Below are 17,486 nucleotides of genomic sequence, written 5' to 3' on the forward strand. Positions count from 1 at the left end.
CAGCCCCCGCGAGCTCCCCAGAGCCCGGCCCACAGCCTGCAAGTCGGTGTCTGCCTGGTTTACATGGGGCACCGTAGAAACTAGTTTTATGAAGACAGTGGTAGATCCCAGTCAAAACCTTGTCAGGAGCTGGCTGAGGGGCGCACGTTGTGGTCAGACAGGTTTTGGCTCGGATCTACCACTGTCTACATAGAACTGGTATTCAGCTTAGCCCTCCTCCGCGCACCTCCCACAGAGCACCTTGCTGAGGTCTCTCAGCACCCAGTGAGGGAGGGTCTGTTCACTCCAGGATCAGGAGGAGACCTGGGCTCTGGGAGGGCGGACTGGACTTCCCTGAGGCCCCCCGGCGTAAGGCTGTTTTGTTTACACGCGCGTGTGTCAGATGCTGTTCTCCACGTGTCTGCTACTCGGTGCCTGTTTCAGCATCTCCATCCTTAACTGTGGCTGACGATCAGTGCCTTCACCTCTTACGGTGGCTTAAGAAGCTAAGCGGTCCTCTCTGCGCAGGGCACTAGATCCACGCTGAATTAAGTGTGATACGCAGAAGGAGCTGGTAAGCGGGGTGAAGAAATGAGGCTATGGCACTTCCTTTGATTCTTCCCTATTGTTTACTCATTGTCTCCCCCAGAGATTCAGGCTGGTATAAGAACTGGGATAAAGAAGACGTGGTACATATATACAATGCAATGTTACTCAGCCGTAAAGAGGAATGAAATTGGGTCATCTGGGGAGATGGGAATGGACCTAGACTCTGTCATAAAGAGTGAAGTAGAAGGAGAAAAATAGTATAATGTGTGTATGTAGAATCTAGAAAAAGGGTGAAGATGAACTTCCTGAATCTAGAAAAAGGGCCAGAATGAAGGCGCAGACGTGTGGACACGGCGGGGTAGGGTGGACTCGGAGAGGAGCACTGACATGCGTGCGCTGCCGTGTGTGAGGCCGACGCTGGCGGGGAGCTGCTGGTGGCACGGGAGCTCAGCTTGCTACTCTGTGATGACTCAGAGGGGTGGGATTGAGAGGGGTGGGAGGGAGGAAAGTGAAAGCAGAAACTAACACAACATTGTAAGGCAATTATACTCAAAAAAGAAAAGAAAGGAAGGAAAGAAAAAACAACACTAAGCTGGGGAAAAAAAAGAGAGAAGGGTGAATCCCTTTGCCTTCGATAGATGCCTCTGGTCTCCAGGGGAGAGTAGCGAGCTGTGGTTCAACCCGGGCCTTGCGGGCCTGCCCCGCTTCTCCCAGAGGAGCGCCGTGTCGGCAGTTCCATTGTGTCCCTGCAGGCCCAGGCTTCAACCTGGCCAGAGGCGACTGCTATGGCCAGCCTCCCTGAACGTGGGCCAGAAGCATGCATCTCTGGGCTCCTCTGTCTGAGGTGACAATGTGTCAAAGTCCCAGCAAGAAAGAGACCACAGGTACCACCTTACTCACAGGGGCTCAAACACACACACAGGCACTTATGAACACAGATCCTTCCTAGCTCCTCTCCCTCCTGCAGGGCCTTGAGCCTGCACACCTCTCTGGGGCCACTGGCTGAATGTTACTGGGCAGACTATGAAAAATAAACAGGCTGTGTACGTCAGAGGAGGAAGCTGGCACAGGGGAAGGTGTGCAATAGGTGGGGAGGCAGGAAGTGAGATCTTGGAACACTTACATGAGGAAGGTGCCAACTGGGGAAGCATCAGGACGAGGGACGGGCCTCCCTCCCCACTGCCCGTGCTCCGCCCCCTCTAGGATGGAGAGAAGTGGGCTGGAATCGCAAGTAGATCCTGCTCGGGTTGCTGCGTGCTGTGGGTTCGTGGTAAGGCACGATACTCAGGGGGCCTGGGTGTCCCTGGAGGCTGGCAAGTTCTAGAATTTGAGGATCTACTGGGCCTGTACCCCAAAGCTGTGATACCTCTAAGATCTGACCATTCGCCTTTACTCACATGACGGATAGATTTGAAGCGCATGACCTACTGCTGCACCAGCAAGTGCAAACTTTCACCACTTTGCCCCCACCTCATCCCAGTCTTTGAAAGCGACACCCTGGGGATGACTCTGTGGGAGTACATGCTGCATACGCTGCAGGCCAGGCCTCTGGGGGGTTCAACCTGGCCCGGTAGGTACATGTGCCTGTGTCTCCTGACTCCTAAGTACCTGCAGAGCAACTCAAGCTGTATGCGCTTCCCCCGAGGCAACAACAGCTACTCACTACTCGCAGGGGCGAACCCAGGCTAGTAAGCACGGAGTTCCAGGCTGCTGACGTCTTCAGGAGGAATGAGGGAAGCCATGCTCCCTTGCAGGTGAAGCAGTAGAGGTCTGGAGGGAGATGTGTTTATGGCCTTCTTTTCTTTCCAATGCTACAGCCCTCTCTACACATGTGCTTCCTAAACAAAACCCCCAGGAGTCTTGTAAAAGTACAGCTTCTGATTCAGGGAGTCTGGGTGGGGGCCTGGGAATGAGCATTCCCAATAAGCTCCCATGGGATGCTGATGCTGCTGGTTCATGGACCTCATCTCTAATGACGAGGATCCCTACAACATTTCTTTATTGGCTAAAGACCAGCAACTGGTGGTATAGCCCGCATTCCCTGTTTTCAAATGTTTTGCCTTTATCTTTTTTCTAAAGCTTAAGGTTTATGCCATTTTGATATGCATTTAACTTACTGATTCTGGACAAAGAGGAGTAACCAAGTGACATCCTTGGTTTCAGGACATCAGGAATCTCCGGACTGAGCTGAGGAATCAGTCAGACCTGGGTCAGCTCTCATCCCCTTCCACGCACACATGTCGGCCGCTTGCTCCACCTCACTGTGCTTCAGCCCACACAGGAAGTGGTAACAGTTTCTACACCCTAAGGGTGCTGAGTGTGAAACGTGGTAATACACAGCGCCTGATAGAGAGGGAGTGCTGCCCACAGCCCTCTGCTTCCGGTTCTGTCGTTTCAGTGTGTACTGGCAGTTACTTTCAGGCCTTCAGCATGTTATCATTTCAGTGTTCATGTCACAGATACTGATATAGTCTGGTCTGCTTTGTTGAGTTGAGGCCTCATTAGAATAGCATATAAGGACATCCCCAAGGACAAACACCTTCACACTTGGGCAAAGGCTGCAGGGACTGCATGTCTCTCTTGTTAATGTCCCTGTGGCCCGCCGGGGATGTGAGTCATTGCAGTGATGGTGGGAGTAGGGGGGAGCGTTGTGGGATAAAGTGAAAAATGGTGCACTGGGAGAAGGGGCTTTTGATTTAAACACATTTAATTTAAAAAAAAAATCAACATTATTGAGTTGGCCTGTAGACTTCATCAAGATTCTAAGAGACAATGTGCATAAATATATTATCTCAAGATTTTGAAAGCTAGACTGGTTTCTTTCTATCCTATTTTGTCCTTGAACTCAAGGAGGTCTTGGTTACAGGAGAGAGAGTTTCCAGGGACAGGGAGCAGAGAATCAAGATCTGTGGTCCTAACTCCCTAGCACCCCAACCCCAGCCCAGCACCCTGGACCACTTCTGACCAGTCTCCACGCTCGCTGTGCCCATCGAAGCCAGCCTCCTCTGAGCCTGTTGTCCACTTGGCCGGGAACACCACTCATCTCCTTCTGTCCATGGATATTCTACCCAGTCTTCCTAGCTCAGTGACCACCACTACCCCTTCCTAGGCATACCCAAAGCACTCTGCCTGTCAGTCCAGCCGCCGCAGCTTTGGGTTCAAGTCTATGCTTTAAGCCTCTCCTCCCAGCCCTTTGTTCGCCCCTCAGTTAAAGAGCAGCCCTGGTCTGAAGTCCGATCCTGGAGTGGGAGAAGCAGGGGCAGGCAGCAGAGGCATCTCTTGCTCTTTCTCACGCTTAGGTAACTGGTTACCTGAGAGCCTACCTGGCACGTCTCCGAGGGGATAGAGTCGGCAAGGCGGACCTGAAGGACCTCAGCTTGCTCTGTTCCCTCTGAGGCCAGAGCCCTGCACTCCTCTTAACATTTCTCCTGGCCCCGGGCTCTAGGCTGCATATGTGCAGACAGAAAAGGAAACACCAGCACACCTGCTCATGGCCCTCGGCCACCCTTACTTACCATAGACGCTGCTCCGCCTGCAGGGCCTGCTCCTCTCAGCCCATCCCACTGCCACCCATCCTTTGGTGGTCACCTCAATTCTCACCTCCTAGAGTAGAGGGCTTCCCTCTCTACTCCAGGAGGTTCTTCCCCGCTCCTCAGAACGCCAGCAGCACCCAGGGCCTGAATCTAGGGCCCCAGGAATTCCTTCTTTTCTAAACCTCTGTGTGGTGTCAAATTTCCCTCCCCAGGTCCATGGCAAGAGCCTTGGGTGGAGGAAATAAGAAACCTCCTATACTACCCACCAACCCTCACCACAGTGAGGATTGGGGGACTGCAGTGGGTTGGCGGGGGGACAGCAACTGGAACCCATCCTTCTTACATTCTAGGATTCTAAGAGTTTACAAGTTCAAGTTTTGGAGAATCTGTGAATCTAAGAGTCCACAGTTCTAAAACCCTGTGATCTCATGATGTCGGGGGCTTTCTAAGATCATGGGTTTGCATGAAGTCCTGAGCTTGCAGTACAGAATCCAAGTCTCAACACCCCCAGGTCTGAGAACTCTCTGCCACGTGGTTGAGAGCTGAACAGACTCTGAGTGATGGCAGCTCCTGGGGACATCTAGACCGCAGTCTGAGCTTGTGTCCTGAAGCGGCTGGAGATGCCACTGGATGACAGGCTGGTCAGAATTCTCCTTCAAGGCTCGTAAGCACAGGCATCGAGCTCCAGACCCACATCCCTTATCTCTGCAGGTGGCTGTGAGGTGTCTTTGCTGAGGGCTGGTCTGGGGTTCCCCCACAGCTGCTATGGTGTCTGTCAGATCCCCCGACCCTGATTCCTTGGTGTTAGAGGACCCCACTTTCCCCACTCACTGCAGACAGAGCCTACTGGGAAGGAGAGGAGGCAGGTGTGTGGAAAGGAGCTTTCAGGGAGAGGAGAGTGCTCTTGACCAAAGGGTTCTGAGACATCCCTCCCAGTATTGGAAAATCCCAAGACCTGAAGGTCCCGGGATCTTCTCCAGGACAGGCACCGGCACACTCTCACGGAGGACCTTCTGAAGGAGAGGCGCCGGCACACTCTCACGGAGGACCTCCTCCAGGACAGGCACCGGCACACTCTCGCGGAGGACCTCCTGCAGGAGAGGCGCCGGCACACTCTCACGGAGGACCTCCTCCAGGACAGGCACCGGCACACTCTCGCGGAGGACCTCCTGCAGGAGAGGCGCCGGCACACTCTCACGGAGGACCTCCTCCAGGAGAGGCGCCGGCACACTCTCACGGAGGACCTTCTCCAGGAGAGGCGCCGGCACACTCTCACGGAGGACCTTCTCCAGGAGAGGCGCCGGCACACTCACGGAGGACCTCCTGCAGGAGAGGCGCCGGCACACTCACGGAGGACCTCCTCCAGGAGAGGCGCCGGCACACTCTCACGGAGGACCTTCTGAAGGAGAGGCGCCGGCACACTCTCACGGAGGACCTTCTCCAGGAGAGGCGCCGGCACACTCACGGAGGACCTCCTCCAGGAGAGGCGCCGGCACACTCTCACGGAGGACCTTCTGAAGGAGAGGCGCCGGCACACTCTCACGGAGGACCTCCTCCAGGAGAGGCGCCGGCACACTCTCACGGAGGACCTCCTCCAGGAGAGGCGCCGGCACACTCTCACGGAGGACCTCCTCCAGGAGAGGCGCCGGCACACTCTCACGGAGGACCTCCTCCAGGACAGGCACCGGCACACTCTCACGGAGGACCTCCTCCAGGAGAGGCGCCGGCACACTCTCACGGAGGACCTCCTGCAGGAGAGGCGCCGGCACACTCTCACGGAGGACCTCCTCCAGGAGAGGCGCCGGCACACTCTCACGGAGGACCTTCTGCAGGAGAGGCGCCGGCACACTCACGGAGGACCTCCTCCAGGACAGGCACCGGCACACTCTCACGGAGGACCTCCTGCAGGAGAGGCGCCGGCACACTCTCACGGAGGACCTCCTGCAGGAGAGGCGCCGGCACACTCTCACGGAGGACCTTCTGCAGGACAGGCACCGGCACACTCTCGCGGAGGAGAGTGGAGGGAGGAGCTGGGGACAGTGCCCAGGAGTGAGGCCCCAGGGCGCCTTTGGTCCGCAGGCTCCTCCTGAGGCTGCCTCTTGTGTACCCTTAGGACAGCCTGAGCGTGCCCCTGCTCCCCCGGAGACACCGCCCCAGCGGCCACGTCTCCGGGCCCACAGCCCGCCTCCTCCCCGCCCTGCCCCCACCACGCGCAGGCACAGGAGCCGGCGGACCTGCTGGAGCCAGAGGGCAGGGCGGGCTGCATCTGGGGAGTGGCACCAGATGCCCTGCGGCCTCTGCTTCCCCTGTGGGGTGGCTCCACTGCACTAGCTCTGGCAGAGAAGATGTGGTGACAGCCACGTCGCTGTCATTTCCCAGAATAATGGAAATAAAAGCAAGAATAAACGGGACCGACTGAGCCTCAAAAGCTTTTGTACAGAAAAGGAAACAATAAGCAAAACAAAAAGACAACACACAGATTGGGAGAAGATACTTGCAAGTGATGTGACTGAGAAGGGACGGGTCTCTAAAATTTACAAACAGCTTATGAAACTTAATAGCATCAAAACAAAACAACCCACTCAAAAACTGGGCAAAAGACCTGAAAAGACATTTCTCTAAAGAGGACATACGTGTCCATAGGCACATGAAAAGATGTTCAACATCACTAATTATTAGAGGAATGCAAATGAAAACTGTAATATATCACCTCACACCAGTCAGACTGGCTAACATAAAAAAATCCACAAACAATAAATGCTGGAGGTGATATGAAGAGAAGGGAACCCTCTTGCAATGCTAGCTGGAATGCAGACTGGTATAGCCCCTATGGAGAACAGTATGAAGGGTCCGTAAAAAATTAAAAATAGAGCTACCGTATGAACCTGAAATCCCACTCCTGGGCCTACATCCAGAGAACTGGCCCTAAAAGAAGCATGCAGCCCAGTGCTGACCGCAGCACTGTTTACAACAGCCAAGACATGGAAACAAGCTACAAGTCCACCGGCAGAGGAATGGATAAAGACGACGTGTTACAAATACCAGGGACTATTACTCAGCCGTTAAAAACAGAGACGTAAGGCTATTTGCTGCAATACAGATAGACCTAGAGAGTGTCAGACTGAGTGAAGTCAGTCAGACAGAGAAGGATAAATATCATATGCCATCTGTTATATGTGGAATCTAAAAAGAAATGATGCAAATGAACTTATAAAACAGAGACTCACAGACTTAGAAAACGAACTCATGGTTGTCACGGGGAAGGGACAGTTAAGGACTTTGGGAATATATAGGCTGTATTTACAAAGGATAACCAACAAGGGCCTGTTGTAAATCTCATGGAACTCTGCTCACGGCTCTGTGTCAGCCTAGATGGGAGGGGAATTCGGGGGAGGATGGATACGTGTGCAGGTATGACTGAGTCCCTTCACTGTTCACCCGGAACTATCACAACATTGTTAACTAGCCACTTTTGGTGTTAAAATAAATAGATACATAAAACTCAAGTGTTCTAACAGGAAAAAGACAAAGAAAACGTGTACTGAGAGAGAGGGAGGGAGAGAAGAGTGGGAAGACTAGGGAGGGGTCAGAGAAAGGGGCTCGCTCTCTCTCTCAAGAGAGGAGAGAACAGGGAGGGCAGACACAGAGACTCATAAAGAAAGACACTGGCAAAGAGAGAATTAGACCGGGACTAGTCAGAGGTACAGAAAAGCACATGCTAGCAAATAGGTAATAGAAACAGAGAGAGTGAAAAAAAAAATATGGAAAGAACCCCAGAGCTTCTGCCTCAAACCCAGGCTACTGGAGCCAAATCCTTGGGACCTGGTGCCAGGCATGAATGAGCCTCACCTGAATCCTCTGTCCAGAGGGACGCACTTGGCCTCATGCTGACAGAGGTTCATCTCCGGCACACAGTGGTCAATCACCTCGTCGCACAGCTCACCTGGTGGGGCAGGTAGAGAGCCCAGGCGTCAGGGAGGATACAGGGGGATGCCCCGGCTAGAAGCTCAGGTTCATCCAGTCCCTTCACCCAGGAGGCCACGGTATCAGGAGCCTGCCATTTTTTCTCTAGCCATCTCCTTTCTTCTGCACCTCTGTCTCAATTTCCCTGGCAGTGACCACAAGGAGAACCCAGGACCTCTCTTGGGCGCTGTTAGAGCTTTACCATTTGGCTGTTTCACTTGATTATCCAGGGGCTGCAACAGCTGAAATCACCCCCGACTTGGTGAAAGTCGCTCAGTTGTGTCTGACTCTTTGCGACCCCATGGACTATACAGCCCATGGAATTCTCCAGGCCAAAATACTGGAGTGGGTAGCTGTTCCCTTCTCCAGGGGATCTTCCCAACTCAGGGGCTGAACCCGGGTCTCCCGCACTGCAGGCAGATTCTTTGCTGCCTGAGCCACCCGGGAAGCCCACCCCGGACTTTGGGCTGTGCTTATTTGCCTTTCATTCCACACTCATTTATGGAGCACCTCCTGTGTGGTAGCACTCTGCCAGGGGCTAGGGACACCACAGTGATCCAGTCCCAACCTCTCCCATGGTGTGTGTGTGTTGAGTTGGGGGGGCGGATCTACAAATAACCAGGCAATTATAACACACAGCTGTCAGCGCGATAGTGGGAAAACTTGGTGGAAACTCAGGGGTTTCCTGGAGGGGCAGCCAGGGCTTAGCAGTGCAGCCCACCTGTTACAGATAAGGAAGGCCCGTGGGTTTTCTCAGAAAAGAAAATATGGAAAGAATTTGAAGTTCTGGTCTCTGGCTACATCCCCTTTGAAATTCACAGGGCCAGAAAAACGCCTAACAGGTCATAAATACCCAAAGATATAAGGCCTGGCGATAAGCCCTGGAAAACTCACACCACCAGAAAGCAGAACATGGGAGGTCAGACAGGTCTGCAGGGGGTCAGGTTCCTGGAAGACACACCACTGATAACTTCCTTGCATTCGACCCAGTCAGGCCACGTGGAGAGTGATGGAGAGAAACAAGCTTCCAGCCAGAGAGGCGTGGGGCAGGTGTGCCTGGGGCAGGGTGAAGGACGGTTCGAGGGTGGCTAGGCGGAAAAGCATGGCAGACACAGCCCCAGAGTTGGCTCTCTGCTGTGGTGGGGGCACACAGACCCCACCCTGCCTTCACAGAGGGTGCCTGTGTGCCTTCTAAGCCTCTTCTGCTTCTTCTCCACCAGTGACACTGAGCGGTGTATTCTCTGTGGGACACTTCTGACATTTTCTGGCACAGACAAAACCTCGATGTCCCATTCTCAGGAACAAAGTACAGTGAGTCAGAACTGCATCCCGGTCAGTGGAAGAGGCAGGCAGGAAACTGCCTTGGTAAGTGTTTGCTTGGCAACCCCACCCCGTCCATTCTCCCACCATCAGTTCAGACCTGAATGAAGCATGAGCGCAAGGCAAGTGCCTCTCAGTTGGCCTCAGACACCACTGGGGAGCCCAGGGCTCCCAAAGGAGGGGATGAACACGAACTAAATGAACAGAGAGCTGAAAGCTGGGGACCTGCTCAAAGTGGGGAGGAGTGAGCGATTGGTGGGGGTGGGTGAGGGAGGGGTGGACAAACGGAGAGAGAGGGTCTTTGGGAAGCCTCTCAGGCCATATTATGGGGGTTTCTTTGGATTCAAGTCTTCGTCCAGAGGGGGAAAAGAGGTGGAGTGTTTGGAAGAAGCCTAGAGAGTGGTGGGCTTCCCAGGGGGTGCAGTGGTAGAGAACCTGCTGGCCAACGCAGGAGACGCCGGTTTGATCCTTGGGTGGGGCGGATCCCTGGAGGAGGAAACGGCCACCCACTCCAGTATTCTCGCCTGGGGAGTCCCCGGACAGCAGCTGGCAGGCTACAGTCTGGAGTCTGCAGAGTGAGACTTGGCCGAGCACACAGCGGTCTCCTCCAATGCACGGCAAGCCCACCCAGGGCCCCGCACAGCAGCCCACTCCTGGGCATCGGGGACTCACCCGTGTAGTTCGGCAGGCACACGCACGCATAGTTGTTGACCCCGTCCACACAGGTGGCGTTGTTCTCGCAGTCGTTGTCCTCGCAGTCGTCTGGGTTGACCTCACACCGCTGTCCCTCGAAGCCCAGGGGGCAGGAGCAGCTTTGGGGATGCGTGGGTGGGGTCAAGGGTCAGGGAGTGGGGGTGGGTTGGAGCGGCAGGGGGAAGGTGGGGGTGGGAAATACAGTCAGTCAGATTTCTCCTCTGGATGGGAGTCTGAGGCCGTTCTTGGGGCACGCAAGGCTGGGCGTTCTGAGCAGGAAGACCTTTGAGAGCCTTAGGGGCATTTCTGATAGCCCTCTGCCTCCAGTCTCTCCTGACCCTGGGTGGCTGCTTGCCTGGGGGCAATTCCTACTGGCAATGCCTCCTTCAGCTGGAAGTGGTGGAGCTTTAATTCCTCCCAGTCTCCTAAGCGACGCTTCAGCTATGTTCTATGCGTAGTCTCTTTTGTAGACAAAGAGAGAAACAGCGCAACAAACTCTGTACTTTTTTTTGTGACTCAAGGGCAGCTTTTTAATCTGGAGCAGAAGCACGACTTAGTGGCCAAGATCAGGTTTTGCAACCAGGTTTCCTGGGTTAAATTCCATATCTGTTTCATCATCTGTTGACTGGTGGTACTATCTACCTCCAGGGTGGCTGTAGGCATTAAATGAGATTATATAAGGAAAACACTTAGAGTGATACACAGCACAGAAAGCATGTCAGCTAGATTTTGTTCTAGACAAAACCACACACCTCCTTAACCTTCCCTCAGGGATGCCATTTCTCCTTCTCATGTGTCCCTGCTACTTCTGAGCCCCCTCCTGCTCCTGGAAGATGAGGGGGTCGGGTGGGAGGCCACCTTTCCTGCCAACACTTTCTGGTTAAAAACACTATAGACCAGCATGACACAATTCCTTAACTTGTCCCTGCAGTGTTAAACCTCTTGGATACACCTCATTCCCTCTCCTCTGCCTGGCCTTGGACACAGCCCCGGGGTCAGGCTGCATTGCCCGATAATAAGTCAGAAAAAAAATCAGTATTGATGAAGGCTGGGCAGATGACAAGGGGCGAGGCGAGTTGAGAGGGTGCAGGTGGAAGATGAGAGTCTGAGTAAATGAAATTAAATGAATGATGCAGGAATCTCACTCTTCCTGTGGGCCACCCCCCTCATCAAGGACCAGGGTACTGTGTTCCAGCTCAGACCAAGAATCCCAGGCCTCTCTCCACTTGAAACTAAACTAATAGAAAGTGGGATTTTTGTGGTCTTATTGTTTTTGTTTTTGTTTTTTTTTTTCCCTGCACCATGTGGCTTGTGGGCTCTTAGTTCCCTGACCAGGGATCGAACCCAGGTCCAAGGCAGTGAAAGCCCAAGTCTTAATCACTGGACCACCAGGGAATTCCCTTAGAATCCAAATTAACATCCTTTTTTCTATGACCTGAAAAGTGGGTCACATTTTCTACAAAAGGCAGGCAGAAGGATTCTTGGGTCTGAGCTCTTCAACTCTTCATGGAGCAAAATAAATGACTTTAACACCTTTCTTTTTTTTCTTCTTCTTTTTTCTCTTAGGGACCCTGGGCATTCATGAAGAAGGTCATTTCTTCAGAGCCACAGGGGGGTGGGTTTCTGAAGATCTTAAACCATAGCGTTGTCTATTTTCTTGATATGAGTTATTTTCCTCTGACTCTCCCCGGAGAGGACTTAGGACTCTTAGGACTGAGTGAAAGTGGGGTAAGAAGGGGCTGGTCAAGGGAGCAGAGGCTGCTCCTGGACTGGACCAAGGGTGGAAGAGAAGTTAAAGTCTCCTCTGTCCTCACTGGAAACCTGGTGGGAGGTGGGGGGAGGAAGGAGGAGGGGATGTCAAAGATATCTCAAGAGCAATGTGTTAGCTGTGTGGACAGACAGCAAGTCACATCTCCTGTCCAGCCAGCCCTGCCAGCCTTTGCCTGTTTTATGAGCAGACAGTCAATGCGTCAAGACTGGAGAAGCATCTAGATTAAGAGGTAGGTGATGCTTCCAGAATTCTGACTAGTCAGAGGTGTCGTGGACTGAATTGTGTCCCCTCAAAAAGATACGCTGACATCTTAACGCCCTCCCCCGAGCCTCGGAATGTGACCTCATTGGAAAACAGAGTCATTGCAGCTGTCGTGAGCTAACTGAAGATGAGGTGGCACCGGAGTGGCGTGGGCCCCTAATCTCACATGACTGGTGTCCTTGTAAGAGGCCGGTCATGTGGACCCAGATCCAGGGAGAAGGCTGTGTGTGCAGCTGAAGGCAGAGACTAGAGGGATGCAGCTGCAGGTCAAGAAGTGCCAGAAACTGCCAGCAACCATCAGCAGCTAGAAGGAGAGAAAGGGGCCCCTGCCCGGGTTCAGAGGGAGTGGGCCCCTACTTCCTGAGCCGTGTGAGAAGCCATTCTTTGGTTCCAGGCCCTCGAGCCTGTGGTCCTCTGTTACGGCAACGCTAGGTCACTGAATTGAGGGACACAGGAGCAAAGCCACCCAACAGGGGCCCTCCCTGTGCCAGCCTACCAGGTGCTGCCCTGGGCGGTGGGGTGAGGTGGGGGGTCCCACACAAGCTATGCCATCCCAGGATGAGGGCCTCATTGCTTGAGCCCTGCATCCCATTTTCCAAATCCTGTAGGTCTGGGCTGTTTTCCTTGAAAATTAAGTCCTAAACAATCCAGTTCATTTGGATTTCCTCAGTGATGGAGAGTGCAGACAGACACTTCTGCATCCCCACAGAGAGGGCAGTGACACTGGCAGGGGCGCCCCTGCTGCTTGCGGACAACAACGTGGGTCCCAGGGCTGGGGGTCGGGACGCGGCCAGGCTCCCCAGGCCTGGAGGAGTGCTTCCTGACAGAGGCCACGTGGCCACTGCTGCGTGAGCTCTGGGTGGCTTCTCCTCAGGTCCACTATCAGTGGGAGAGAGATTGGCCTGCTGCAGGCAGGAAAATGAGCTCTGCCTTGAATTTCGCTTTTCCAGAGTTGAGTTTGATGGGGCTAACTTGGCAGCTAGATATGTGGGCGGCTGTCTTCCCCAGGGAGAACCCGGAGCCCAGACCGTATAGGAACCCGGCCAGAGGGCCTGTGGCCGTTCACTGTTTGTCACCTGAGTGCTCCGGCCTCCTCACACAGCTCAGCACCCAGTGGCCCCTTCCTTTGCTGCCTGGCCCCCTGGCTCTTCAGGGGTGCCCCATGGGCCCGCTCCCCTGATCTGCTCTTACCAGGGTAGGGCCCAGGAAACTGGGCATCAGCAGGCAGCAAGGGGTGGGTGGGAAGCAGGAAGGGGCCAGAGGTTTGGCAGAGGCCCAGAGGGCCAGCTCCAAAGACAGGGATGAGAACAAAATCTAAGTGGCTTCTACCTCTTTTCTTCCTGAGCTCTTAATGCTAGGGAGGAAACAGGCAGGGTTGGAAGACTCAGGAGTGAGTGTCAGGATATGTGACCCAGAGCAAATCAATCTCCGTGCCTCAGTTTCCCCATCTGTTAAACGGGGACAGGAACTACCTGTACTGGATATGGTCCTCGGGAAGATTTAAATGAGATTTAGAGTTAAGTGCCTGGCACATATGAGCATGTAATCAACACAGGAAAGAATAGTGGAATTTCCAGGCCAGGAGGTTTTTTGAGCTATTGATTATCCTATCCTGCTCTGACTTCAGCCAGCAACTGTAGGTTCCCTTGGAGACCCCCTGGCTCTGGAGACAAGACTCCCTGAATTCAGATGCCAGTCTGAACACTTTCTGTGTAACTGCAGACGAACAATTTATCCCTTTGATGCCCTAACTTCCTTATCTGTGCAAGAGGGATAGCAGTAGCTGCCTTATAGGGAAGGCAGAGCCTTAAAGTCCTTCACATCCAGGGCTGGGCGGAGTGCGGGCCCGCAGGAGGCGCAGAGCTGGGTTTCCTCTGCCTGCCGCAGAGTTGCGGGGCAGACTGAGGAGGGAGGCCCAGGGCGAGCTGTTACCTGAACCCGCCCTTGTGGGTCTCGCTCAGGTGGCAGGTGCCTCCGTGCAGACAGGGGTTCTGAATGCAGGTGTTGATGGGCACGGTGCAGTCTCTGCCCTGAGGAGAGAGAGAGAAGCACATGGTAAGGGAGGCTCTCCTCGGCCGCCGTGAAGAGGCGGCCCCGTGGGCTCCCAGCTCCCTCTGGGATGAGGGCGGGGGAAGTCGCCCAGGGCTCTGGGACCAGGGAGCTGGCTGTGTGACTCGGGGAAAGCCCAAGGGAGCCCCTGCCTTGGGTCGCTCCATGTGCGTGGCGTGGAGTGGAGCACCCGGCTCAGGACCGCGGCCCCCAGCCTAACTACTGCCCAGACTTCAGCCCCTCCCCACCGCCCTAACCCGTGGGCCGAGAGCAGGGGCTCTGGGGCCAGGAAGAGCTGGTTCCCCTCCCAGCTTCACCTCTTCCTGGTTGGCTGACCTTTACTTTGTATTAGCTTTTTAACTTCTACACGCCTACCTCATAGAGCTGTTACCAGAGTTGAACCAGATCTTTCAATAAGGAAGTGCTTAAAATATTACATAACACATCTATAAATGTACTATAAAGGTACTCTGTAAATGCCAGTAGATGATATTACCACTAACCTCACTGAGGCATAACTGTAATCTACAACTTGGAGGGTAGACTATGGCTGAAGTGTGGCCAACAGTCCTTGGCCCCCTAAAGTGACAAGCTTGTCTCTGATTGGTCCAGACATAAGCATGGGTGTTGCTATTTGCTCTTAAGTTCTGTGGGTGATCCTGATGGTAGGCTACCCCGAGACCCCCTGTGAGAGAAATTTTGGGCAGAGTGGGATTCCTCTGTACCAGGCACCCTGAAGGGGATGTGTGAGCTAAGAAGGTGCCAACAGTGTGCATGTGGGGAAGAGCATGCCAGGGAGGAGGAACTGCAGAGACAGGCCTCCGTCCCAGGGAGTCGCCCCAGTCTTGGTCCTCTGCCACCAGCTTCTCCCGTGGCACCGACGGACCAGCACTGCACCCAGGTTTTGGCAGCTGGTTCCCTGGACAACCTGCGCAATCCTGGGGGGGATGTCTGCTGCGTTTGCTCCTGGGCTATGGACTCAGTGTAGGCACGGGGCCAGGCGGGGGCCATCACGGGTGCCCTCCCACTGCCACACCACCTGCTCGCCATCTGCCCGAGAAAACCCTCCTTCCCGCTCTGCCACTGCTGCCGTGCATGCAGCGAGAGACACTGGGCTCCTGGCTGGACCCTGCTGTGCTCTGCCTTCTCCCACCGCCTCAGCGCTGCAGCTGCAGGTCCCCCCTCCAGCAGCCGGAAGGCAGGGCTGCGTCAGTCTGCTGCTTGTCGACCCTGGCACATTAAAGGGCCCGTCAGAGGTTTCTCGGAGGGGAGGAGATCTGGGGTGGGATCTGGGCTTATCCTAAACCAGAGCAACATGAGATCCCTTTTGACAAGCTGTGTGTCGATGGAAACAGCACTGCTCATCCTCACTCCCATATTCGGAGTATGGTTTCTGTTCCAGGACCCATACTGAGTTTCACATTCACAATGGTGTATAGTGTTCATAACATCCCTACCATATGCATGCGGTTGTCATTACCCTCATTCTTACTGAGAGGGAAGATGGACCTGGAAAGTGAGGCGATATGTCCACCACCGCACAGCAGTATGCGGAACCAGCACAGCTGAGCCCAGACACCCCGTCCAAAGGCGATTCTGGGAACTGCTCGCTGGGCGCTTGCTCTGCCTCTCTCAAAGCACAGGTTCTGCAGGCACGCAGTTCTGAGTGCACGTGCTGGTCTGGCTGCTGCTGCTAAATTGAGGAAATGACCAGTTCTGAGACTTGTTTTCGTGTGTGTGTGTGTGTGTGTGGTAGATAAATGGGCCTGGACTGCAGGACAGGAGTGTGTGTGTGTGTGTGTGTGTGTGTGTGTGTGTGTGGTAGATAAATGGGCCTGGACTGCAGGACAGGAGAACCCTGAGCAGGTCAAGGCATGGCCTCCCTGACCCCTGCCTGGGCCAGGGTCTTTGCTCTGGGCTCCCCGGGGAATTCCTCCCCTGGGGTGGGAGCAGGGGTGGAGGTGGTGTCTCCTCTAGCTCCTGATGCCATAGGGCACTGGAATCCAGGAAGCGGAGCCTGCATTTGGTAATGTGGTGCCTGGGCCCAGAGGTGGGGGTTTCTATCATTCACAGGTTCTTCAGAAACAATCACCATTGTTAGCACCTGGCCAGTTAGCTTAGTTCCACGCTCTTGAGCCTCATTTTGCTCAAACCACTAGACCTGTAATGCTCCTTGGTTGCCTCCTGTGACCCCCTCCTTACAGTGTGTGTGTGTGGTAGAGGGAGGACTGGGACTCGGCCAGGCCTCCTAGGTTCCTTTACAGGACCTTGGAAACAACGAACCCACTGGAATCCTATTTCTGAGATGGGGCCAGCAGGGTGGCTCTAAGACCTTGCTACTCAAAGTGTGGTCCTTGGCCTACCAGCCTTGTGTCCCCTAGAAGCTTGTTAGACATGCACAATCTCAGACCCGATCTCAGATCTAATGAATCAGAGCCTGCACCTTAACAAGGTCTTCAGGCAGCTCCTGTACACCTTAAAGTGTGGGAAGCACTGTTCTGAGACACTGCACATATATGCATGAAGCTAAATGGCTGCAAAAAAATCAGCCAAAATTTCTATTTTATGTTCTCAAATCTTAGAATCATGGTAAGAGTTACGCTTTGTTAAGTGTCTACTGAATGCTGGCACTGAGGCAGGCCAAGACACACATGACCCCTTTTAATCCTTACAACAGCTCTGCAGTCAGTATGGTTATTCCCATTTACAGATGATAAAAGTGGGGCTACAGAGAGTCAGTTGCTAGTGGAGGGCTTAGTATAGTCTCTGCAGCAAGAGAGAGCTGGGTTCTGGGTTTAGTGAATGTGCTCCCCAGGTGTGTGAGCTTGGGTATGTTTTTCAATTTTTCTGAACCCACAGTTTCCTCATCTATCAAAAGAGATTGTCCTTCTTTTGGAGGAATATTAAGTGAGATAATGCATTTAAATTGCTTCTCAGGGACCTGGCATTAGAACAGATGTACAGTGAAAGTGAAAGTGAAGTCGTTCAGTCGTGTCCGACTCTTTGTGACCCTGTGGACTGTGTAGCCCACCAGGCTCCTCCGTCCATGGGATTCTCCGGGCAAGAATACTGGAGTGGGTTGCCATTTCCTTCTCCAGGGGATCTTCCCGACCCAGGGATTGAACCTAGGTCTCCTTCATTGTAGGCAGACGCTTTAACCTCTGAGCCACCTGATGTACAGTAGCTGCTACTAAACATTCACCAGTGGCTGCCATGTTATTTCTATAATACTGTGGCTTCTCAAGGTCACTCACTAGTCGCTGGAAACATGGAGATCTCTGGCAACAGCTAGATAAATGCTTGGACTTTGAGCTGCGTTTTGCAGCTGTCTGGTGACTGTTGTCATCTTAGCAATTCACCCAGAACTA

The 17,486-nt window shown here is 53.8% G+C and overlaps 1 protein-coding gene across 2 annotated transcripts in view; it reads right to left on the bottom strand.

Annotated features, from left to right (window-relative positions):
* Positions 1-17,486, bottom strand: part of SLIT3 (slit guidance ligand 3) — a 722,678-nt gene that overhangs the window by 25,666 nt on the left and 679,526 nt on the right. For both annotated transcript variants that reach the window (XM_068990416.1, XM_068990417.1), the window contains 3 exons: positions 14,002-14,099; positions 10,017-10,156; positions 7,911-8,004 (listed from right to left, as the gene is read on the bottom strand). In XM_068990416.1, coding sequence (XP_068846517.1) covers positions 7,911-8,004; positions 10,017-10,156; positions 14,002-14,099 — 332 coding nt within the window. The remainder of the gene's footprint in view (positions 1-7,910; positions 8,005-10,016; positions 10,157-14,001; positions 14,100-17,486) is intronic.

This window comes from Capricornis sumatraensis, chromosome 18 (genome assembly GCF_032405125.1).
Source record: "Capricornis sumatraensis isolate serow.1 chromosome 18, serow.2, whole genome shotgun sequence".
Taxonomy (NCBI): domain Eukaryota; kingdom Metazoa; phylum Chordata; class Mammalia; order Artiodactyla; family Bovidae; genus Capricornis; species Capricornis sumatraensis.